General features: G+C 50.1%; 1 protein-coding gene across 1 annotated transcript; it reads right to left on the reverse strand.

Moving 5' to 3' along the window:
* Window positions 1-431: 431 nt before the first annotated feature.
* Window positions 432-24,322, reverse strand: GTPBP1 (GTP binding protein 1). Its single transcript, XM_021687673.2, has 12 exons — window positions 24,105-24,322; window positions 20,948-21,059; window positions 14,325-14,505; window positions 13,387-13,735; window positions 10,440-10,563; window positions 9,487-9,601; window positions 7,633-7,777; window positions 7,320-7,502; window positions 6,400-6,535; window positions 5,611-5,789; window positions 4,114-4,314; window positions 432-3,222 (listed from the first exon to the last, which is right to left on the reverse strand). The coding sequence occupies exons 1-12, from the start codon at window positions 24,294-24,296 to the stop codon at window positions 3,130-3,132; spliced, it is 2,010 nt and encodes a 669-aa protein (XP_021543348.1). The 5' UTR covers window positions 24,297-24,322; the 3' UTR covers window positions 432-3,129.
* Between the last annotated feature and the right edge of the window lie 1,650 nt (window positions 24,323-25,972).

Consider the following 25,972-nt stretch of genomic DNA (forward strand, 5'->3'; position numbering starts at 1 on the left):
CAGTGTAAATCCAGCCCTGAGGCCTTGGGCCAGTTAACCCCTCACTCCTCTATGCCAGGAAAGAGCTGGTCCTATGGCTCACCCCCAGTGACCACTCCCATTTTCCCTACTTCACTCAACACCTGCTCTGCATCTAGAACGTCTCTCAACAAAGGAGCTATCCCCCAGCTGCACCACTAAACGAGTGCCTGGAACTTACCACAGTCAGGGCTCAGTGCCCCTGGTTGTGCCCTCCAGGCCAGACATGTACCCTCTGCCCATCTACACGTTCAAATCCTGACCCCTCAAGGCACAGCTCTCACCCCATTTTCTCCATGCCCCATGCCCCCAAACCTGTGTTTCCCCCTGCACCATGGCATAGTCCCATTCCCTTATTCTGGGCCAGGGAGGCCAATAAGCCAGAACAAGGGTCCTAACCGAACTAGACGCCACAAATGCTAGCTGTGCATACAGAAAGGTCAGGATCGGTCGTTCGAGATGATTAACAACTTTATTCTTTATCAGCTATAAAAGGGCTGGTGTTTTGTTCCAAAGTGAGAGTCGGTAGGGCTGAGACCCGTAGAGGACCTGTGGAGTCCCTGTTAATGACAGTAAAACACTGTATTCAGTCAGCCCCTGCTAGCAGGCGTGGGTCTGGTGACCACTGAGATCCAAACCAACCTCCTGTGCATCTGAGGGCAGAGGCCAGAGTGGAGACCACAGCTTCCAAACGTAAAGAAAGTGGTTATGCTCTTAGTGGCAAAAGAGTTCAAACAAGGTCCCACCCTAGTGAAGTCCTGTGGAAACACGGGCTCCACAGCACCTGCCATGGGGACAGAGAGCAGAGGGGTGCTCAATGCTGCAGCCTTCCTCTTGCGAAGGTACCAGTGGGCAACAGCCCCTATAAGCAGGACCAGAGTCAAAAACCAAAAAGGAACTAGCACACAAAGGACAGGCAGGGGCCTAAGGCCACTGGGCAGAGCGGCCGCCTACTGACGGCTGGGGCTGAGGGCTGGTGCGGGCAGGAACGTGCCCAATGGTGGCGCTGTTCCTCCGAGCTTCAGTTGCCTTAACTAGAAAAAGGGACCGCCACCTCTCTCCTAGATGACAGCTTCAAAATGAAAGCGCCTAAGTGAGGGAGACATCCAGCACAGACACATGTCAACGCCCCCTTTCTCCCTGCACGCCTGCCCACTGCCCCGAGGACCTGGGAGCCGGCGCGGCGGGCAGCAGCAGGGGGACCAGTCCGCGGCGCCTCCCACAGGCTGGCACATCAGAGCCTCACCACACGCTCTCTCGCTGAAGCCTCACAACCACCACGACACAGGCATTTGTTTACCTCTCGCTCTAGATGAGGAATAGGTTCAGGGAAGACTGGCAACTTGTCCCGTGTCACATCTGCCAGAGGAGCCTGCATTTTGAAGCCACGCGTGTCCGAGAGAAGCTGGGCTCCTCCCGCCCCTGCCCTGCGCTGCAGCTGGGGGCTCGGGGGCAGGCACAGCCAGCGCTCCCCGTGGCGGCACCTCCACCTGGGGGGCCGGGGCAGGGAACAGGACACTGTCAACTTGGAACAAACTTTTATTTTTTGTGCTGGTCTGGTCAGTCCATGGCCATGGGTCAGTGGTAACTGGAAATAGCTGGAAGGAGGGGAGGTGAGGGGCCCAGCAGTCCAGAAGCAGGAAGAATGGAGGACGGTTGGGGATGGGAGGGAGGCAAGGCTGAGGAAGGACCCAGCCAGCTGGGTGTCTGCCCTGGCTAGAAAGAACACATCTCCACCCACCAGTCCACCCTAAACCCAGGGCTTCTGGCCACAGCTCGGGCCAGGCTGGTGTGGGCCCCACACTGCCGTCGCTGGCCTGAGTGACCCTGACCCCACCCCCACCCCAGGCAGTGAATCTTCCAGAGGGATTAATGCTCTGTGCTGGGCCTAGAAGAATCTTTTTCACTACCCTTACCTGCCCTCCCCACACCCCAAATGGGGCTTCCAAAACTGGGGCTCAGGCCCTTCCCTGTTGTGCTCCTGTAGCAGCCATGCTGGGGCAACATGGTGGGGCTGTAGTGGGGAAGAAGGGGTTCCAGTCCTGGCCTGGCTCAGAGGAACACCTCACACCCCCACCAACAGGAAGTGCTGGTGAGCGGGACCCAGAGCAAGCCAATCCCAGTCCAGGTCATTAGTGCCCCAAGGCCCAATAAGATTCATAGAAAGTTCAAGGGCCAGAGCCCCCAGCTCAAAATCAGCACAATGGGAGTTGCCCTGGCCTGGCCAGGCAAACACAGGATTGTCTCCAAGGGGAAAGGAAAACCACCATTTGTCTTTGGGTCAGTGGCAAGGGTCAGAGTTAGGGGCAGGGAGGTTCCTACAACCCAAGTGCCACTCCCCTCCACACATCTACAGGCTACAGCTTAAGAGATTTTGGCATTACCTGTTTGGGGGCTTAAGCGGGGGGGGGAGAAGGAGGAGAGAGAGAAAAGGAGGCTACCACTCTCCATTCTGCTAAAAGCCCCCCAGTCGCAGAAGGAAGGCTCCCTGCTCTGGCAGCAGCACTTACGAAGCCCCTAAGCCCCGAGTCCGGCTCTGTGGAGGGCTCCGGGTGCAGAGGAGTGAGCACAGGGGAGGAGGCTGAGCACAGGGGAGGAGGGTGCTCTTCAGCTCCTGAAAGCCCCTAAAGGTTGTCAGACACACAGACGGATGGACAGATGGGCAGGCAGCCAGCTCCTGGAGGCTGGTGGCCAGCCACAGAGGAAAAAAGGAGAAAGACTGCCAGGGCCCTGACCAGCTACACTTCTGCACCACCCCCACACACGCGCGCGCGCGCGCGCGCACGCGCGCGCCCACACATACACACACACACACTAAAGAGAGAGAAAATAAAAAGAATAAAAACTAAGGGCCCAGATGTACAAAAAATGTGAGTAAGGAAGAAGGCAGGGAAGAAGGTGGATGATGGTCAGTCCTCCAGAAATCTGGCCACCTTCCTCAGCTTATAAATTACAACCCCCCTGGAAAATGGGGGCGGAGGGTGGGGAATGATGAGGCTCCGCTGTGGCCTGGGGGAGGGCGGGTGGTGGTCAGAGCTGCTCTGGCCCACGTGGTAGAACAATGGCCAGAGTACAAGGATCCCTTGGGTGGTGGGGGTGGGCCAGGGAGATTCAGCAGCCGCTGGCAGGAGTCACGCAGGCCCCCTGGGACTTCACTTTGTGACGCTGGCCCCCCCGTCGTCGGCCCCCGCTGCTGGGCTTGGGCTGAAAGGGAGAAAGAAGGAGCTTGAGAAGTAGTGGCCCACTGGGAGCAGGGTAGGACAGCAGAGGGGCAAGGTGGCAGGAAAAGGGGTAGGAGAAAAGCGAGCAGGCAGGACGGTCCCAGCCTAGCCTGAGCAGTCATCTACTACCTGGAGCATGGCACTCCCCCTCTGTCAGATGGAGCCAGCACCCATCCTAGCAAGTGGGGCACACGTGAGATGGTGTGAGACAGAGCCGTTCCGAGAAGCACAAGGAGAGCAGGAACCAACACCTGCCCCCGCGGATAGGTAGAAAGAGAAAGGCTCAATGTGGGAGAGAGAACAGAAAGGACAGGTCCAGAAAGAAGTTTCCTTCTCCCAAGAGGGGTCAGATGGAGAAGACCCTAGAAGGAGCAACATGAGGGGGTGCCAGGACAGAACCAGGGGAAAGAGCTAAAGGGAGATGCTGAGTGAGAACCACACTGATACGGGGTCCAAGGCCACCAATGCCCACCCAGGAGGACCCACTAAAGCAGCGCCTTTCCAACAACCTTCTGGACTGCCACACACACATCCCACTCCCACAGACCGCACGCGCTCTTACTTGGGAGATGGAAACCCTGACATTTTTCTATTGCTTCATTAATACCAAATGCTAATCAGGACCAACTAAATCAGCTTTAAGCAGGCCATAGCTCAAAGACTGGGATACACTGCCCTAAGAGACAAACAGCACAACACTTAGCACTTATGTGCCAAGGATTGGGGGAGACACCTCCTATGAACTACAGACATGGGAGCTAGACACAGGCTCCTAAAGCTCTCCTGTCACCTCCACCAACTAGAGTAACAGTTACCCTCCCACTCCCACCCTGAGGTGGTCAGGGGACCAGACCAGCCTGAGCAGCACACTCACCTGTGGCTGGAGACTGCTGGACAAAGCTGGCTGCACAGCCCCTGGAGAGCAAGCTTCATCTCCAGTGGGGGGCGCCCCTACTGCTGGCCCTCCAGAGGGGCCTCCTTCTTCTCGTTTGGTCAGGGGACCCTTTTTTGTTGACTGCATTTTAATTTGCTGGGGCTTTGAATTCATCGGGGAGTTGTTGGTGGTCTGGAGGAGCTGCAGGAGCCAAGGAGTTGGGGATGAGGCTGGAGCTGCAGGCAGGGACGTCGGCTCAGCTGCCCAGGCCCTGTGCCCCCACCCCCAGGGACTCCCTGGCCTGGCTGGTCCTGAGTGAGGTGGACGGCAAGGGGGCCACGACAGGGGCAGCGGGCTGGAGAGACGTTGTCATCCCCATTGTCTCAAGGCTGCCCCTACCCTAGCTGATGTCTCACCTGCCTCAGCCTAGCCCGGCTCCATCCTAGTCCCTGCCCCGGCTGCTCTTCCCATAGACAGCCTGTGCAACTTGGTTATCCCCCACCTGGCCTAGCTCCTAGGCTGGAGTCTGGCCTGCCCAGAACCTTGTCTCGAACTTGAGGCTCTCCTTCTTGCTAAGCTGGCTGAAACTCATCAGAGCATCAACTGCATCTCTCCTACTGCCCCTATAACAGTCCGGGGCAAGTTTTAACTTCAGGCCTCCCAAAGAGACCAAGTGAGTGTTCAGCATCTGGAAACTGAGAGTCTGGCTATCGGGGATCTTAAGAGCTACCACCCAGGAGGGACTGATTTAGAGCCTTCCCCTGTGGCCCAAGTTCAATCTCAAAGCAGACGGGAGGACTGCCATACCCCCAAGGGCACTACAGCATGTGCTGGTAGCTTCTGCCACTCTCAGCCAGTCCCAGAGGCAAGTAGCCTTCAAGGACATGATCAGGTCTGCATGGATGGGCCTGAGGAAGGCCGTTCTGGAGGCAAGGCCAGCCTAAGGGTGGCCCCAAGATCTCACACAGGCTGCTTGGAGCAAGAGTCAAATCACTCATCAAGTGCCCCTACCCAAGGCCATGGGTGAAGTCTGCAGAGGGCATGAAGTGGGCTCCAGGACACACAGACGGCTCAAGCCCCAAGGGAACTCAAGCCTAGGACCCCTAGCTGTCCAACATTCACTCTAACCTGACCCACTGCTGTTAAGGGTGCCACCCCAGCCAGGTCGCTGGAGCCTGCGCCTGGCATCGCGGAGGCCAACCAAGGCCCAAACACTCTCCTACCACTGTTTCCTATGTACGACAGCTAGGCCTCAACCCCACCTACTCTCCTCCATGGTCACCACCAAAGCCCAGGGAGACCTCTCAGGGGGAAGAGAGAAAATGGCACTGAGGCCGCACTTCAGCACTGTTCCAGCTCTCCCAGGGCGGGAACTAGAGCCTCTGTCCCTGGCAGTCAGGGGGATTCTGCAGGGCTTCTGCTACTGTGCTCACAGGCTGAAACTGGAGTGGCCCCCATGCTTCCTGGGGCTGGGAAAGGGGGGCTGCCTGGCCATACCTTGGTGATGGTGCCCACGGCCTTGGTGCGGCCTTCTCGAAACACCAGCCGCTGGTCTATGTGCAGGTACTCAGGGGTCTTGATGAAGCGGAAGTGCACAGTGGCCTTGTCCCCCGTGCGCAGGCAGTCCTTGTCCATGCTCAGAATGGTAGCCGTCTGCCTGATGCTCCCACAGTGCACTGCCAAGAGAGCCAGGGGGTCACCACAAGACTGAGCAGCCCAGTGGCCTCCAGGCAGGAGAGGCAGGAGTGAGAACATGGAATATGCTGAAGCTGTGGTCAGCTAAAGGCCTCAGGGGGCCGTGTGTGGCAAAGTGAGCTGAAGGTCCACTCTCAGGTCTGATCCTGTCACACACACTCAGACCCCACCTGTCCCTGCACCCACGGTCCTGGTTCCTAAATACAGGGCACTCTGTCTGCATGTGTGCCTTCTCTAGACTGTTGGCTTCTTGACGGCAGAGCCCCTGCCCAGCATTGTGTCCCCAGCACCTTGGCAACACCAGGCGGCACAGAGCAGTATTCAAAAGACGTTTGCTGAAGGAGTGAGTATGAGGTTCTTGAGGGCAAGTCTGGGTCTCCAGAGCCCAGCACAGAGCCGGCACTCAGTTAATGTTTGCAGAAGTGAATAAACACTGGGGCTTATGGGCAGAATAGAGGGGGTATCACTACATAGCATGGAGACCTGACTCTTGGCTGCAGCTGAAACCTTGGGGTTTGGGTAGCTGGAGCACTTTGTTGGGGTAGCTACAGCAGAGGGCCTCCTAGGCTGGCAGTGCCCTTAGACACCTACCCATGGCCTGGTAGCGTGGGCTAATCGTGGTGGGGTGGTGGAGGACAAGGATCTCGGCCTCAAACTCCCAGGATGCTTGGGGATTCAAGCGTGGGGAAACCATCACCATGCCCTTGCGGATGGACGAGCGCTTGATCTGAAAGAAAGAGGGAATCCCAGACCTCAGAGGCAATAATGCCCAGGGGTTCTTTCCCCCGGTCCCAGAGGACCAGGAGTCCTTTCTGGGAATGGAAACTACCCCAACTCAGCCTTGCCCTCTTACTGTACTAGACCACAGGCCTTCTCGGGTGGACAATACAGGGCCAACTTGAGGGCTATGTGGGAAGCCTAAACACTGGCACTGAGGGTCAGGAAAGCCTTTAGTAGGAATTGGCATTTTCAGCTAGGCCTTGAAGGATGGTGGTGAGAGGGCAGAGGTAGGCAAGCCTTCAAGTGGAAGGGACAGGGCGAGCACGATGGGACTGATGGAGGGAATAAGGAAAGTCCCACTCTGCTGGTTAATTTGGTTGGCAGGGAGGTAGGTGACCCTAGAGCTAGCACTTATCCCAATCCCTGAGGGACAGAAGGCTGACTGGGAGAAGGATCTGGCATGGACCCCAAGGACCCTATATAGAGGGACCAACTGCACAGGAGGGAGGTATCTTTCTGACCTTACCACTGAGCTTGGGGGACCCACCTCAGGCACTAGAAGGAGGAAAAGAGCTTAGGAAGCAGGCAGGCAAGCCTGGGCTCAAGTCCTGGCTCTAGAACTTACTGTGTGTTCCTGGGCAAGTCACTTGGGCTCTCTGAGCCTGAGTTTTCTGACCTATAAAAATGAGGTCAGTAATCCCTGCCTTACAGAGCAGCCAGGACGACTGGAGATGGCCCAGAGCCCAGCATTAACAAACCCGAGGGGAGTTCTTCGTATTCTCGGCACTCACCTTCTTCAGTGCAAAGGAGGCTGTCTGGCCCCCCCGCACCTCCTTGACAGGCATGCGCTTGCGGTGGATTGATTTGACAGCAATAGACAGGAAGTTACCCAGGGGATCTGGGCCAAGCAGCAGTGTGTCATTCAGCTTGATCAGGCCTCTCAGTGTTGTCCCCGACACCACTGTCCCCACACCCTGCAAAGAAGGCCAGGGTCCAGTAAGTCGATCCCACTTATGTCCTCCCTACCATATACCTGCCCTGATGCCCCTGTAGGAAGGGCCCACCCAGCCTCCCATCCTGTTCAGTCCACCAGAAGCCACTCACTGGGACAGAGTAGGTGTCGTCAATCTGAAACTCAGCAGGCTCTTCCTCCCGGTAGCTGGTGCGGGGGGAGAGGAGGTTGAGGAACATCTTCAGCAGATCTAGGTTCTCACCTGTAACGTTGGAGATCTGGAATATCGGGCACATCCTAAGTGGAGAGTGAAGAAAGACAAAGGAGCTCAGGTAGCCAGCTCCCGGGTGACAGAGTAGGAACAGGAGAGCTTCTGGAACATGTGCTGCTGCTAAGGGCCCCACTGCCCCCTCACCAGCCTGCTCCAGCCTTCCAACTGCCTACCCCCTGCCCCAGCTTTCTAAGTGCTGGCCACACCTGCTCCAAGGCCTTCTTCTTTCATTCAGTTTTATCTCTGAAATCTGTCCCCTTGTCTCTGTCCCTCTACCATTGCCGTATTTTGGGCTCGTATGACTGCCTCTTCTTCCTAAAGCACACACATTCTTGCCTAAAATTCTTGCCTGCCTTTCCACTGCAGAGAAGACAGACAGAATTCCCTCTTCCCAACATCTCTGCAGGTTTATTTCTCTCAAATTCCTGTCTGCCAGCCAGACCACAGAACCTTCTCTTCTCCCAAAAGCTATTACTTTTTTTCCTCCCCATGTATTTCTTCATTCTGATCCTGCTGTCTGGACTCCTACCCTCTCACCCAACTAACAAATCCTCTCCTCCTTCAGGGCCCATCTCCAACGCAGATTTTTCCAGGAAACCCTTCTCACATGGGCACTCCTGACTCCTCCCAGATCTAGGGAGCACTTTTTGCATCTCTGTTACACGTGATTACACCTGATTTTCCGTCAGTCATCACAACAGCCTCTATGTCTCCTATCCAGGGTTAATCATACTCTTCAGATCAGGAATTATATATTCCCCATTGCTCCCAGAGTAGCACCTGCACAGAACAGGCACGAGGAATGAATGGAAAAGGGGCCGGCTGAAATGTACCCCCTCTGCTGGCCGCCTGATGGTAATGAAGGCAGCACTGGGGGACAGCCACAGGCCAAAACGCCAGCCTGCTCTGTATACTGACCAAGCCAGGAGGCAGATGGCTCCTAAGCAGCCCCAAGACTCTGGGAAAAGGGGCAAACTTAACAAAGTTCACTATTATCAAGAGAGTATCTCTGACCAAGGAGGTGACCACCTTGAGGACAAGGATTATACCTGAGTCAACTCTGAATCGTCAATGCCTAGATGAGGAGCCTGGTACAGAACATCCAACAAATATTTATGGAATCAAAGGAAACACTAATGAATAAAAGCCAAATGCTAATCTGTGATTAGAGAGTTTTTGAGAGACAACAGTATAAAAACTTACTAAGTAACAGTTATAAAAAGGGCTGTGTCGGGCGCCTGGGTGGCTCAGTTGGTTAAGTGACTGCCTTCGGCTCAGGTCATGATCCTGGAGTCCCGGGATCGAGTCCCACATCGGGCTCCCTGCTCGGCGGGGAGTCTGCTTCTCCCTCTAACCCTACCCCCTCTTGAGCGTTCTCTCACTCTCTCTCTCTCTAATAAATAAATTTTAAAAATCTTTAAAAAATCTAAAAAAAAAAAGGGCTGTGTCTGTATCACCCAGCATCTAGACATAGTGCCAAGTGCTTTACATACATCATTTCTAACACTTACGAGGCCACCATGGGTAGGGAATATTATTCCCATTTCACAGGTAAAGACACTGAAGCCTCAGCTGGGATTCCAACCTCAGCAAGGCCAGCACCTCAGAATCTGGATTGCCTGATATCGCTCCCAGGCAACACTGCCGGCCTGGGAGAGCTTGTACTGAGACCAGAATCTTCTATTCCATCCAATCTCTGTGCCAGCCCAGCAGTGAGTGCTCCCTACCCCATTACCTCTCAGAGCTGAAGTTGGAGGCCGTAACGATCACATCATCCTTGCTCTGTACCAACACAGGGATCTTCCGGCAGCCTGGGGACTTCAGCAAGCGCTGTAACAGCTTCAGGGTTTCTTAAAGGTTGAAATGGAACACAATTAGGGGGACACAGCTTTCTCTCTGGCCAGGCTTCCAGGGGAAGACTGGTCCACTCCTTACTGAGAGAAGCAGGAGACAGATGGACCAGTGTTAAATGCCATGCCTGGAGAAGCAAAAGGAGGATCAAAACTTGGGGTGGGTATGTGCTTGCTAGAGTAGAAGGAAGACATATAAGACCTGTCTGGTAAGGTTACGAGTCTGAAACCTGTTGAATTTCTCCAGAGTCTCTAAAAGACCCACATCCTTTAAGTAAGTGACTTGCGGGGGGTGGGGTCTCATGGGAAAGGCAATGTTCTCAGAATGCTTTGCTTCCTGGATAAAAATTCATCTGACAAAGGATCTCTATGACATTTACACCTCTGCAGAAGCCCTTATGAGGCATTCCACAAGAACACCTCTTCACTTCTCTTCTACCATCTGCAGCAATGAGGGAGAAATACGAGGCTATTCTGAAACCTTTGGTGGTAGAAGGCAATCAGACCCTCTGCCCAAATGCCTCCATGTGTATCCTATTCAGATGGTAAAACCCAACCCCCTGGCCCCGGGGCCATCTGAAAAGAGGTACCAGATTAGGAATCTCAAGGATCCTATATTTGGAACCAGAAGGAACAAAGAGTAAGGAATAATTCTAGGGTGTGCTTAGACCAAGAGCTAAATAAAGGAGGAAGCAGAAGATTCAGGCTTGATGGAAATTCAGACCAAGGTCTGAGCACAAGACAAAAAAGCAGAAGATTCTGGGCTGAAGCCGTGGCAGCACCACTAAGGAGCCACAGTGGGTGACAGCCCCTGCTACTAGACACAGGCTTCACTTACCTTGCAGGATGTTGGCAGGACACATGTCAATCTTGGTGACCACCACAAAGACAGGCACATTGAGTGCCAATGCCAAGCCCAGATGTTCCTTAGTCATCCCCACGATGCCAGCATTGCTGCCCACCTGCCCCAACACAGAAAGAAAGGTCAGGACAGGGAGACAGAAGTTGTTGCTGGGTGGGCACAGGGGCTCAAAGAAGGCTGGGTTAAGAGAGAGCTCTCCTCTGAGGCCCCCATCAGAACAGGACACGTGGGGCAGAAGTCTTAGACCAGAAACAAAAGAGCTGTAGATGAAAGCTGGGCTGGGCACAGATGGCTTTAACCTCTGATTTAATGATGTGGGCTGTCAAAATCTGAAGAGACTTGGAAACAATAAAAAAAGACAAACCCAGACAGTCCGGGGAAACAACTGTCTAGTGTCGTCAAGGTATATTCAGTCTAACATCACTGGTCCCCAGTTTCCCCGTCTGTAAAATGGAGAGATAGTAACATCCCCTTTAGAGGGTCTCTTGAGGTTTAAGTGTCATAAAATATGTCAGAGATCACACAACTAGCATGAATTAGGTGTTCAAGGAATGGCAGCTCTTATTACTGTTACTATTCCTTCCCGTAACAATAAAGGTTTTAAGTATCACCATAAAGGTTGGCTAAATGAAGGCACGTGTCCAAGTGTGCCATACAAAATGTACCAAATGCTCTATAGACAAGAAAGAGGAAACTCTTATCTACTGACATGGGATAATCCCTAATGTATGTTTTTAAGAGAGGAAAAAAAGCAAGGTGTATACTGCATGCTACCATTAAAAGGGTGTAGAATGGATCATTGTTTGAAAAAAGCAGCTGTAAGAGCTGGAAGACATCTGGGGAACATCTGAGATCACATAAACACAGCCCAGATATTAGGGAACTCTTGTTCATCTTCCCAGCTGCTGTAATAGCAGGAGACCGTTCTCACTTTTAGGAGCTGTGTGCTGAAGGATTTGGGTGTCAAGAGTCACAATGCCTATAATCTACTTTCAAATGATTCAGCCAAGACAACAACAAAAAATACACATACTCATCCACGACATATAAAGATGAACAGAGCAAACGTTAATGATTGTTGAATCTGAGTGGTGGGTCTATGGGATTCATTGTATTATTCTTTCAACTTTTCTGACTGTTTTGAAACTGGAGGGAGAGAATATATCCCCATTTGCTGGTATGATTACAAAATCTCTCTCAGAATAACTAAGAAACTGGAAATACTGGTTGCCCCTGAGAGGAAACTGGACAGAGGAGGAAGAAGACTTTTCACTATAAGCCCTTTGGTTATCTTTTTGTTTTTGTACCACATGAATGCATTACTTACAAAAACAAAATTAAAGTTGCCACGACACATTTATATAGTGTTTAATACATTCCAGAAGGTTTTCAAACGATGTTCTCATTTGATCCCAGGTCACAGGTGAGCTGCCATCCCCCCAACACTGATGTCCCCTGCATATTCCCTTCTGCCCACACCAAGGTACCTCCTCTTTCTGCCTTCGGATTCTTCCCATTTCTTCCAACCACCTTTCCTATCCATCCCAGACTTGCTTTTGTTCTTCCCAACTGGGATAAGAGAATGCTCTAGCACTCTGTTGTCTATATATTTTAAAGGTTTTTTTCCTGGAAATTGTCATGGGGCAATAATGATTTCAGTGTTTTCTATAGAAAAATTTGAATATTTAATAAAATATTAAAATAATAATATTTATAACCTAAAACTCAGATAATATATGACATTTCATCTAGGGTGAAGGTATTTCCTTTAATTGGCCTTGTTCACTATAGCTTAGTTGAAAAAAATGCTCATTTTCGACTGGTTTATATACCTTTCTTAATATAAACCCAACAACTCCCCCGATACACCCTATGGCTCCTCCTCTGAAATCCCTTCTTGTAGAACAGCTTTTCTTAGCCCAGTTGAGTTGGTGATGGCCCCTGGAAATGTTCAAGGATATGGGAAATGAAATCATGCTGAGATCCCAAGAACCTTGGGCAGAGAGCCGACAAGAGTGTTCACACATATGCTCTGCCTCTTTACTCTCCAGTTTGGGGAGAATTTGCCTGAGAACCTGTGTTTGTGGGGCAACTTGATCAATTACGCTCTCAACAGATGCCTGTGTTTACTACACTTATTAATACAGGCAGCTGGAGGAACTGGGAAATGGGGAAGGGCTCAGAGAAGGACTTGCCAAAGGAAAACTTGCTCACTTGTGCTCTCTGTGAAAGCTGTGAAGCTGTGTGCAAGGCTGTGGATCCCACAGACTCCCATTCTCTGTCCGGAGAAGATCAGTGGGACCCAAATGGAAGCTTTGCAACATGATCCAACACAGAAGCCTCTGCTCCCTTCCCTTCTCAGGTGATCTACAGGATTAGCTGCTGAAAAGTCTCCTCTCACTAGACTCAACTGCTATATCTTCAGGTCCAGCATGGTGCCAGGCACACAGCAGCCGCTCCACAAGTACCTTGGACTGGCTGACACTCCTCCCAGGCTTTGAGAGAGGCCACCTCCCAGGCCCCTCTTGATTGCTATCTGTGCTCTCCACCATTTCTTCCCAGGCCTCCCCTTCTCCGGGGGTGCCACCTGGTGCCACCTCTGCAGAGTAGCCTAACCCCAGGAGAAACATTTCTGGAGGTAGTAAGTAAGCCCCAGGAGAAACCCTCCTCTGTGCCTCTCTGGAAAATAAAAGAGGTCCACAAATAGTACCAGGGAGAGAGATCAAGGTACAGCCCTCGAGAAGGCCATAGCGCTCAGAGGAGTAGGTATCCCTCTAAAATGTGTCATCCTTACCCTCCTAAACCCTCAGAGCCCCAAACCAACAGGCCTCTGCCACAGAACAATTTCTAACACTTGCACATAAGCAACCCCCACCCCCAAACAGCCCAGCTGAAGGACTCCTGAGGACTGCCTCACACTTACCATGAGCATGCAGAAGTCAGGCAAATGACCTGTCATGCCAAAGACAGTGGTCTTCAGGTATTTTTCATGGCCAGCCAAGTCAATGAAGGTAATCACCTTAGTGGATTTCTCACAAATCTTTGTCCATTCCAGGCTGCCACCATGGCTGTCCGGCTTGTTCACCACATTGCCTTCACTGTCAAAGCCCAGAATGTCGTTGCCCACGCTGCTGGTGCGACCAGATTCAATCTCGTGTTTGTGGCGGAAGAGCTTCTGACGGGCAAAGCCTCGGCCATTGTCCAGCTCCCCATGTGTCAGGACCCCCAGGAGCGTGCTTTTGCCAGCATCCACGTTGCCTACTACTGCTACCCTGCGTGTACGTGAACCCAAACATCCTTGTGAGAGACAGCAGGGAAGCAAAGTGAACCCGAGTAACTGGAACTGTAAGGACAGACTTGCCCCTGAGCCTCTCCAGCTCATCGCTCCTCCCATTCATGGCTGAGCACATTGGGAATGACCCTGGAGGTACACCCAAGAATAGAAAGAATTATTCAGGAGGAACTAGGCTCCTGTCATGATGGCTTTCTCTCTTAACTTCCATAAGCCTCCTCAAAGCTGCCAGATAGGAGCCCGAAAACCGAGAGAGGCACAAAATGCTCTCCTCCAAGACCCTGGTTTTTAGCCTCACAGGCTGATAGGTAAGAAAACACAGCCCACACAATGGCCACAAATGTATGGCTAGCCTCCCACTCTTACCAAATGGAAATATTTAGGGATAGGGAAGTACAGAAATAGAAAATGGAGCTATCATATCTCTGGACACTCTTTCCATGCCTCAGAAGGGGAAGGAGTGAAGCTGACATGCCAGGTGCCAAAGGCTCAATCACCATTCTCTGCGAAGCCCTAGACCACAAGGTCATGCTGCAGAGAACCCCTGAACTGTTCTGAGGCCTCCTCACCTGACCTCCAGGAAGTCATTGTCTCCTACTCGTTTCCGGACCAGGTAATCACGCACACGGCCCCCAGCTTCTTGACGTTCCCGCAGGAGGATGACATCAGCCTCTATCTGTTCCGCCATGCTCTTCACTGTAGCGTAGGAGGCCTCCATATCAGCTTCACTCAGCCCATACTCAGTCCCATCTGGTGACAAGAGCCCAGACATCAGCCTGCCAACAAGCCAGCCGGTCAACCACCCCTACCAAAGGCCCCACCCTAGGCACTGGAGAAGAACACAGCTCTCTCTACCTGACACTTTTCAAAAACTTGAGCACACACGGAGTTAATAAATCAGTGCCACGGGCTTCCCCTTTAAGCAGGGTATTCATTAATTCATTCAACAGTAATCACTAAGACTCTCTGAGGTTTTATGCCAAGCCGCATGCTGGGTACTGGGAATACAGGTGCCCTTGGTGAGCTCACAGCCCAGCGGGAGAGACAGAAAATTAATTAATTGTAATACAGCTTGAGTGCTTTACTATATTACTGTACAAAAAGAATGTAAAGCGTGAGCAACTGGCATTGCCTGGGGAAGCTGAGGACAGCTTTGCAGGGTATTGACTCCAAGCTGGGTCTCCAAGTGTGGAAAATGGACCTACAGAGAAAGGAGTAAAAACATCCTAGGCAGAGGGACAAAGCATGGAGCATGGCAGATCATGGCACATTCAGGGACCAGTAAGCAGCTCGGTATGTTGGGGAGCAGGATGTCAAGTGGTGAGAGACCACACAAGAGGTGGGAGCTGTTAAGCAGAGACGTCAGAGAGCAGCAAAACACAATTATGTACCAGGCGGTGGGAAGCCTTGGGGGTTTAGGCAGGGGAATAACATGATCAGATCACTGTAGGTTAGAAAGATATCTTGAGCAGCAATATAAAGTGTGCACTGGCAAGCGAGAGACCAGAAAGGGGGAGCCCAGTTAGGAAATAATTCTAATAATCCAGGCAAGAGATAATGAGGACAGGAGTCAAAGGAAAATGGGGAGAGAATTTCAGAATGATTTCAGGGATAGATTTTTTTAACTGAGGTAGCTCAGGTGAAATATCCAGCAAGTGGCTGAAAAAAATGAGTCTGAGCTCAGGATGAGGAAGGGTGTCCCAAGGAAAGACAACGGACCAGTCAACCAATCACTTGAGTGCCTAATGTAAGGCAATCCCTGCAAGGTGCCTTCCACATGATGTCATTCAATGCCCACAACAGTTCCCTCAGCTTTTCCTCCAGCCTCTGGGTCTCACAGAACATCTCCGCTCCTTCCCTAAGCTGATCCCCCAGCATGCGCCCAACCTTTCTTCTCTTTTACTCCCTCCCAAAGACCTTGCAGTACCTTTTCTCACCTTCTCTTCCCTCCTTCCATGCTTCCCCTTACAAACGAGCTCATTCTTAAACCACAAAAAGGAAACCCACCCCCTCTTCCTTTGCCCCTGCTTACTTACTAAGCTACCATCTCCCCTGTTCCTCCTTTCACCACCAAGCATCTCAAAAAAGTGATTGCACCTGCTGACTATATTTCTGATGACTGCAGAAGAAACTAATTTTCAAGGCATTAATGGACTTTAACCACTCATCTAATGCCCTTTTCTTGACCCCTACAGCATTCGACACTGCTGGCTATCCTACCTTTGCTTCTTAAAGTACCTCCCCCTCCCACTCTGCTTGCCTATTGCCTGAACTCTCCTGATTCATTTCTCTACCCTCTGGTTCCTTCTTCTCTGTTTCCTCTGCTGGCTCTTCCTGCTCCTGTCCCCTATATGCCAGTCTTTTCCAGTAATCAGTCAGTGGCCCTTTTCTCTAGCCTCTAAACATTTCCCTTGGCCATCTCATTCTATGGTTCAAACTGTAGTTTTGTAAATTACAGAAACATTCATTTCTAGCACTGTCCTCTTTGCAGAGCTCCAGACTGAATTTCCAATTGCCTGTTTGATAACTCTTAGAAGCATGGCATCTAACCTCAACCACTCCACCCCCCTTTTAAACAACAGCACAAAAACTAACACCACTAACAAAGCATTTTAGACCTCCCTGCAATCCTAAGGAGTAAGCATTACTGTTCCCATTTAGCAGTGGGATAAAAAGAACCCAGAAGAGGTCTCAGAGTTGGTAAAGAGCCAAGGGGCTGTGTGAGCTTGGGTCTTCTGATTCCAAACCTAGAGCCTTTTCCTCTGGCAAGGGTTCCTCTTTGTGCCCAACTAGTTCCTCCCTTGCCTTCCTTACTTCTGATGACACCACCACCCTCCCCTCCCAGTCACCCAAGCTCAACACTCATCCCTCTAGTCCTGCTGATTCTAGCTTTAGACCTCGCCCTTCTGTTCTTGTCCCTGCTCTCTTGTTGCCAATCCAGTGAAACCAGCCTGACTCAGGCCCTGTTCTACCTGAATCACTGCAAGACCCCTAGCTGGTCTTAGCATACCCGGGCTCTATTCCCTGCAGCCCATCCTACATACACACAAGCTTAAGCTCCTAATCCAGGCACAGCTCTGACGTTTTCACTTCTAACTCAAAGCCTTGGAATGGCTCCCCCAACCCAGCAGCATCCAGTTCCAATTCCTTAAAGGCCTCCCCCATTTATCCCACAGCCCCTCCTCAGTTTTGTCCCAATGCAAGTGGCCCAGTTGCCATCCCCCATGTTCCCTGCACTTCTTCAGCTCTATACCTTTGCTTATGTATTTCCTATCCTAGAAAGCCCATCAGTGCACCACATACTACCCCTTGTGGAACAGTGTTTTGGATGCATGTATTCCCCCACTATACATAGGCATCTTGAGGATAGGGTATATCTCAAACATTCCCTGGATGCCCCATGAGGGTGCTTTTCCTCCATCAAGTCCTCTAATGTTTGCAAAATGCAAAACAAATGAACAAAGTGGGAGCAGCTGGGCTGAGGAATACATGGCCAACTGAGCTCTGGAATTCTTCTAGATTAGAGAAGGGCTTGTTGAAAGTGTTCCTAAGGGGCGCCTGGGTGGCTCAGTTGTTAAGCGTCTGCCTTCGCCTCAGGTCATGGTCCCAGGGTCCTGGGATCAAGCCGCACATTGGGCTCCCTGCTCCGTGGGAAGCCTGCTTCCCCCTCTCCCACTCCCCCTGCTTGTGTTCCTGCTCTCGCTGTGTCTCTGCCAAATAAATAAATAAAATCTTAAAAAAAAAAAAAAAAAGTGTTCCTAAGAGGAAGTCTGCTAATCTTGCCATTCTTTCCAGATCCCCACATTCTATCCAACTTCCCAGTTTCTGGTACAACAAAATGCTTTCAGGTCCTGTTCCGTGCCAGGGGGCAATCATGAGTGTTACCTTGTCTATCTAGAGCTCCCAGAAAATGCTCCCAGTCACATTACCCTTCTCCAGCATGCACTGCATTCCTCACTCTGTAGGAGTGGAGACAAAGGTCAAGGAGAAAAGCTGCAGAGGTCCAATTACCCAAGGCCACATATTCAGCCACGTCCAAACCTAATCAGATTTCTGTCCTGCCATCTGACTTACCTTTTCTGTACGTACTCTCCTGCTCAACATGCTTTCAGGATAAAAGTCTTAACTCTTTGATATGGTATTCAAAAACCATCAAGATCTGGGCCCTGCGACCTGTCCAGCCTACTCTCCTGACACTCCAAACCTCACATTCTATACTCCCACTTTACAGAATCACTTTTGGGGGCACTTGGGTGGCTCAGTCGTTTAAGTGTCCAACTCCTGATTTCGGCTCAGGTCATGATCTCAGGGTCGTGAGATCGAACCCTGCATTGGGCTCTGCACTCAGCACAGGGAGTCTGCTTGAGATTCTCTCTCCCTCTCCCTCTGCCTCTCCCCCAACCCACTCCCATGCAAGCACACACTCTAAGATAAATTTTTAACAGAATCACTTTTGGTCCACCAAATATTCCACAATCACCAATATCTCTGTGCCTTTGTGCATGTGGCTTTCTCTGCTCACTCACTACTGCCTCTATTTACCTGGAAAACTATTCACCCTTTAGTATCAATTCAAGGGGCACCTCCTCTTTTGAAGCCCTTCCTGACTCCCCCACAAAGACCTAACACTCCTCCTATGTTCCCTGAACTTTTAATACAGTAGCTGGCTCTTGTAAGCCATGACTTAATATGAAAAATGAACAAAGTGGTTCTTGAAAGAAATCTCATGGTAAATCAACTATAACCTGGAATCTTTAAAAAATTATTACTGCAGGGCGCCTGGGTGTCTCAGTCGTTAAGCATCTGCCTTCGGCTCAGGTCATGATCCCAGGGTCCTGGGATCGAGCCCTGCATCGGGCTCCTGCTTAGCGGGAAGCCTGCTTCTCGCTCTCCCACCCCCCCTGCTTGTGTTCCCTCTCTTGCTGTCTCTCTCTGTCAAAAAAAAAAAAAAAAATCTTAAAAAAAATTATTACTGCAATTACTAATACTAAGTAACATTTATATAATGCTTACTGTATGTCAAGTATTAATCTTCACCATGACACCATGGGATAGATTCTATTATTAACCCCATTTTCAGACAAGGAAAAGAGCCAACAGGCAAATGCACACCTACCAGGCTCCAGACCCTGAACTATCAGGCCACACTGCCTCTTTTTAAAATTAGGAAGGTATACTTAAAGAGCACATTACTCTGCTTAGAATTTTTTAACACCTAACTTACCCATACAAAATCTCTCTGAGGTAGGGTGGGTAAGTATGTCATTATCCCCATTTTACAGATGAAGGAAGAGACAAACAGAGGTGAAGCACCAAGCACAGGAATTCAGTAATGAAGCTGATCCCTGGGGGCCTTGCACCTGGTTTAGTCCTCTGATGTTCAACTTGTTTAACTAGTTATGATCTCTTTCTCCCTCTAAAGAATTCCAGCAGGAAGGAGTCACTGTGAATGTAATAGCATCCAATTGGTAGATGCAAAGATAACGCCTGGGTGTACAGGAGATGTGATAATGAATATCTGACATTTTCTTATGCTTTGCCATTGGACGGTTAATTAGTTGTGAGTTGCCAAGGCATGGTAAAATTCACTAAGAGTCCACATTAAAGAATAAGTGGGAAAGGGTGGGGTCTTAAGAATTTAGATCATCAAAGAACAGTCCCAACACTTGTCAAAATTGATCTAGATGTGGTTTCTTCAATTCTACAAGCATGAAGTGGCCTTGGAGTGGTTCATCCTATTACCAGCGGGCCAGATGTGCACCTGAACAAAAGCTTTCAAAAGGCTACCAACAATGCCCTAGCCACCAAACAGAATGGCTTTTTCTGAACCTGACTCTCCTTGCTGTCTCTAGCACTTGACAATGCTGACCAATTTCCTCCCTTTTTTGACAGGCAACCTCTCAGTTTGCCTATCTCTCTGACCATGCTTTCTTTGAAGTGATAAGACCCAAACAGGAAGGTGGCAGCAAGGATGGAATGAAAGGGATAGATAGGAGAGACATTTCAAAGGAAGGCACAGCAGTATTTGGAGATCAAACCCTTCTTCCATGTGCCAATCTTGCAGCATTTCCAAATATTATTTTCTACTGAAGTTATCTATGTATATGCCATCTTTCTGGGACAGAGACCAGATTATAAGTATCCAAAAATACTTTGCAACAGTATCAAGCCCTTGGAAGATACTTAATAGATATCTGTCAAATAGTTAAAGAATGATTTTGAGATTTTTCTCCATCTTAGACTAAAAGGAATTATTACCTGCCTTCACAAAGCCTACATTCAGCAAAGAACTGTTCCTTTACTGATGCATCAAGGCCCACCAAGGCTTCCTGCATCCTGCAAAGATGACAGAGACAAGTTGTGGTACTAAATTCTTAATTGTTAACAAGCCCAGCTGCCATTTCAGCAAAGATAATGCCGTAATGAAGTAAGGGTAAGTAGGCCTTGTATCGAGGTTATAAACTAGGAACAACCAAAAAAAACCCCCAAACCCAAAAAAACAAAAGCCCAAGATACAATCTGCAATGGGGACTGCCTTCCTCTAAAACAGTGGACCCCATTACAATGGAATAAGTAGGCTGGAGAACATTAATCGGCCCCTTCCAGAATGGTAACAAGGCTACATATCTGACAGGATCTCATAGAGACGAAAAGAGGACTTCTGTTATCACAACTATCCACACTGAATGGTCACTGTGGTCTGAGGCAAGGTAGCCTTGCTGAAGAGAGGAATTCTGGGTGTCCCTTTCTTGCAGACGTCAAGAAGAATCACAAAGGTTCTCTGTGAAGCAGGCAATAAGTAGCAATGGAATCTGTAAACCAGGCCTGGAGAGGGAAGACCTAGAGCTTCGCAAGGGAGGCTTCTTTGTATACCTAACTGTGATTTGCTCTATTACCTGAGATAAGAAATTTCCTTGCTTTGTGCTTTCCCTTTATACAAATTGAGAGTACTGGAGGTAGAAAAGAAACATCTGTAAAACCGCCTGGAAAGTGAATCTTTGAAGTCAAGCATATTATGACCACTAACGTGGGAATTAGCATTATCATTTTGTACTTTAATGTCCTCCCAAACAGTTCTGCAGATACTAAAGAATCACTGCAACTGAGACACACGAACAGGAAGTCAATAAAAGAGGGAAAATGTGCTCTAAATAATTTTTTAAAAATAAAGCGAAAGGAAAACTATGCTCACCTGATCCCTGCCCAATGACATATATGGTCTCTCCGCATCCCTCGTCCATCCTCTCCCACATCTGCCGAAGTAGGCTGTCATACTGCTCTGATGTAGGGCTCACTAGAACCAGCTAGAAGAGAAACCAACAGCCTTAAGACCACACTTACTAAAGAGCACCACAGCCAAAGCAGATCAATAGCCTGACCAAAGACCCTGACTGAACCCCCACAGCACCCTGATCTAAAATAGCTACGCAGCCCCCTCATGCCCTCTCTGCCTCTCCTGAAATAGACTTTGAGCCTAAGCCTTCTATGAGTTAAGTTACATGATATACTAAAATGAGTATGTCTGAACCACAACCCACAGAAAAGAGGGTGAGAGGAGCCGGCTTCCTGCTGCTTAACAGGAGGGGCAGGACCCACAATAACTGAGAATCTGGACTGTGGACAGAAACTGATGAGCAGTGCTTTATTACCTACATGTCAAAGTCTTCCACCTTGCGGCTTGCAGTTCACAGGACAGAGATCTCATACACTGCCATGCCCTCCCCCAAGGCCAATGGTTCTTACAGTAACAAAAGAATTCTGTTCCACCTTGCCTTGGCTAACTTGATTATTTAGGAATCAACAGTTAAAACTGCTGCAAGACTCATCTTCATCAACAAAACACCATTACCACTAAGATGGGTATTAGCACCATCATTTTGCAAATTTCTGCCAATAACATTAAAATATGAACTATTTATTTGGGGAGGCCAATTCCATCTTCTGACTACTAGTGTGTGACCTTGGACAAAGAACTTAACCTCTCTGAGTCTCAGTTTTTCAATCTACAAATAGAGATTATACTACCTGCATCCTAAACACACTGTACAGACCAAGTAAAATAACATGCAAAGCATCTAGTCCACACCTCAGTAAGTGGTAATTAGTTTCCTTCACCCAATCATTCCTAGAAAAACCTTCTTGGATGAAACTAGCCGCTACAGTCCTCTAATTGTTTCTCCCTTTGAGAGCTCTCAGAACTTTCCGTCTCCACAGCTAATTGTAGCAAGTGTATAAACTTATAGCTTCTAGGCTTCTCCTCAGGAATCAATCTATTCAACACATCACTTCTCCCCCTCCACATTCTCAGTTTTTCTTTTCAGTATCATCAAAATTTATATACATATAGCTTCTCAACTTTAAAACAGTGAGGAGGACTTCCCCAGCTCTGTGATGAAGTAACACTTCCCTATCCCAGAACGCTAAATAAGTTGGTCAGGAAATGAAGGTACTACTCTCTTTGCAACTTTGCCTTGCAATTTCCCACTGTGTTTTCAGGATTCTTCAGCACCTTGACCATGAATTGACATCCAACTCATCTGCTTTTGAATCAAGTGCATTTCTTACAATTTCCTGAGTTGACTCATTAGGGCTTATACTTGTAACCTGGGTGCTATCTGGGTCTTTTGCATCATGTCACATCACCTCACACACTTCCTCTGATCATCCCCCCCTCTGAGCTTGGCCATTCTCATTGTGGCAGTAGAGACATCAGACAGGAAAATTGTAATAAGGCAGATAGCTGGTTTCTTAGTAGGCAACTGCGACTAGAGGGAGAGAGAAGAGTTGAAATTTGGCTGCCTAGGTTGCAAGGGAACTTCTCTCCAGTTTGGGTCAAGTTTCATGCAGTTTTGCCACCACAGACCTTGAAAACTCGCAAATGTTTTCAATGCTCTATAAACGTCTTTTTATTGTAACTATCCAACAACAGGTAGGAGGTGGCGTTGGTGTTCTCCCTTCCTCGGCTGCTATTGAATCTGCACAGGGAATTACCAGTTATTTGGTTCACTTTAAACATTTACTCAGTAGTACGTATCAGGCACTGCACTAGGTGTCGGACAGAAAACAAAATTCAATCCAGTACATTTCAAAATCTAACTGGCTTTATTCTAAATTCATGAATCAGGCAGCACCCTACTGAGCAAGGAGAAAGCAGTTCCAAGTAGCTGTACCAAAACCAAAGATTTTAAGGCAGAAAGGGGGTGAGACAAGGTTATTAGGGAAAGAAAAGAAAGGGTCATTTCAGGCACGGTTACCTTCCCTTTAGGAAAGGCAGGGGGTTTTATCAGGCAGATTACCTTGCTAGTGCTGACCAGGATATTTCACTCCTGGGAGAGGGTGAAGCTGCAACTAAGTACTGGTCTGTAGTCCAGGGGGCAAATGACCCCATCTTGGGCCTGTTGTTTTTTGTTTTTGTTTTCTTAAATGTCATATACATTTCTCATTTTTACAACACATCTGTACTTTAAAAAAGATGGAGCTGGAAAACCGAGAGGTTAAGAAACTTTCCCAAGGTCACAGAGCCTTTTTAAGTGGCAGGGCAGGAAAGGGAACCCAGCCCAGTCTGACTCCCAAGTCGGCGGTTCTTTCCTTTAGCGATGTTTTAAGCACCTTCAAAACACCAGTCACATCCTATACTTACTTTTTCATCCTCACAATGCCAAGCAGAAGCTGAGCCCTTAATTCCTGCCTACCTTCTCACAAGCTCAGAAGCCCCGATTTAAAAGGTCCTTCATTATTTCATTCATACAAGATGAGGTTCCACTCCCAGTATGGCGAGATTATGGGTCCTGCCCATCTTTCAGTTTTGAATTCCTCAGACAACCGTCTCCGCGACTGAGCAACTACTTTCCGTCTCCTATTCCGAGACCAGGAAGAGCCCCGGCGGCCTTCCTGCTCCCCGCGGGGCTGCCTGATCCTCCCGCGCCTCCGCTCCCCCTGCCTCGGCCACCTCCGACTCTCCGCGGCGTGGCCAGTGCAGGGAGAGGACCACCCCCTCAGTCTCGGGGGAGTCGGCATTGCTCGGGGACGGCGACCGCGCGGGGCGCTCCGGGCGTCGGGCGCCCCTGTTCCACGTGGCGGAGCCGAGGGGCTGTGATCTCGGCGGGAGCCGGACGGTGGGAGGCCGGGTAGGCGCCGCCGGGAGAGGACGGCGGTGCGCGGCCCTCGGGGGCCGCCCGTCGCCCGGGAGCCCCAGACGCTTCCCGCACCGGGAGGTGGGCGGGCTCCGCGCGGCCCCTCCCGCCCCCACCGGCGCCGTCGCCGTCGCCCCGGAGACGGCTCGGCCCGCCGCCCGGTCCCCTCAGCGCCCGCCCGGTCCCCTCAGCGCCGCCGCCGGCGCCCGGGCCTACCTTGCTGGTGAGGTCCAGCTCCGGCTCGCCGTTGAGCGCCTCTCCGTCTTCGCTGCAGTCCGAGTCGAAGCCGCCGTGGAGCCGGGCGGCAACCGCCGCGGCCCTGGCCGCCCCCGGGGAGCTGGGTTCGGGGGCGAACATAGAGGCCGGGACCGGCGAGTCCATCGGGGAGCGACTCCGCTCCGCCGCCATCTTTAATAACTTAGGCTAATTCGTAGCCGGCCTCCCCTCCCTCCTCGGCGTATTTGCCTAATGTATGCGTGGCCCCGCCCCGCCCCTCATCGGATAATTTATGCGAAACTTCTCCAGCCGCGTAGAGGGTGACACGTATCTCTAGCTAAGAAACAATCGACCAGGCCTCTCAGCTACCAACCACCGCAGCCCTTTCAAGTACCTGATGAATAATTAATGAGGCCCAAACCCCAACAACAAATGTCAGAGACGTCACGCGCCTAGTTCGCAGCTCAGGAGGGGGCAGCACCGCGTCCACGCTACCTGCCTGGAGCCTTCCAGCCAACGAGACTGGGCAGAGTATGACTGACACAGCAGCCATCCAATGAATGGGGAAATACGCACAACGTTTACCCTCACCTCCCTCTTTTCCATAGGCGGTGTTCAGTTTCCAAATCTTACTGCAAAACAGTCACCGCGGAGAGCCTTCCGATGATGGACAGGGGCAAGGCCCAATCTAGTCACCCGATCGGTCCCGCGCCTCGGGCCACCGCCCACCGAGATAGTAAACTGCACAAGGCGCCTCCCTCCTCTCAATGACTCCCGGCAGTCCCTGGAAGATCGAGGTCGGACGTGCTGGCAACCTCCAGACAATTTTAAAAAGAAGGATCGATGCTTGGAATACTATAGCAGCCAAAGCGAGGCAATTAATTAAACGTTGACCTTAGGGAGAATTCTCCATTCACCGCCTCTGCGGAGAGAGCAATTACAGGGCCAAAAAGAGGCAACCAGCTAAAACACAAGTCCAAAGTACCTCGCCACATTTGTGAACTGTGAAGCTGAGATCTAGGGTCTGTTAGGGTAGTTTCCTATGGATGATTTTTCCAGAGTATCATCAGTTGTGGAAAGTCCCAATCTGCAATACCATCAGCACAAGTTTTAGGTGTCTTTCCCTGTCTCAAAAGTCTGAAAAGCGGGACGCCTGGGTTGCTCAGTCAGTTGAGCGTCTGCCTTTGGCTCAGGTCATGACTCCAGGGTCCTGGGATCAAGTCCCACATCAGGCTCGTTGCTCAGTGAGGAGCCTGCTTCTCCTTCTCACTCTACCTACTTGTGCCCTCTCTCTGTCAAATAAATAAATAATCTTAAAAAAATAAAGTCTGAAAAGCTTGATAAAATGAGGGATTAGCTAACATTCGCATAATGCTGGCCTTGGCCACTCGTCCCAGGCAGCAATCAAGAAAGAGCAGCCATTGAGATGGTAACACAGCCAAGATTTAGGGTTTGGAACACAGGATTTAGTAAGAGTCAGGGTTCAAAATGGCCTTCAGTTTTTCAGGGATACACCTGAAAAAAAAAAAAGGCAACCTCTGCTTGCTCCTGTTTTCAACAATTTTTTTTTTATACAATCAAGTTTTATGTGCACAAACACAGCTGGGAATCTGGGACAAGAAGTCTTCAACTCCAAAGGTCTTGATAATAGCTCTTCGAATGCTTTTTTTTTCTTTTTCTGCCTAAATTGCTCACCACTATCCTATATATGCCTCTATGAGGTAGTTAAAAACATTAAAATCTTGATTTGGCAGAAAAGCCAAATATCAAGCCTTAGTACTCTAGAATAATAATTGGTATTTACCATCTTACCGATTGGCTCTTCCAGAAAGAGCTTAAGTTCAGAATGTGCTGACACCTATTGGTAG

The sequence above is a fragment of the Neomonachus schauinslandi genome, chromosome 5 (genome assembly GCF_002201575.2).
Source record: "Neomonachus schauinslandi chromosome 5, ASM220157v2, whole genome shotgun sequence".
NCBI classification, from domain to species: Eukaryota; Metazoa; Chordata; class Mammalia; order Carnivora; family Phocidae; genus Neomonachus; species Neomonachus schauinslandi.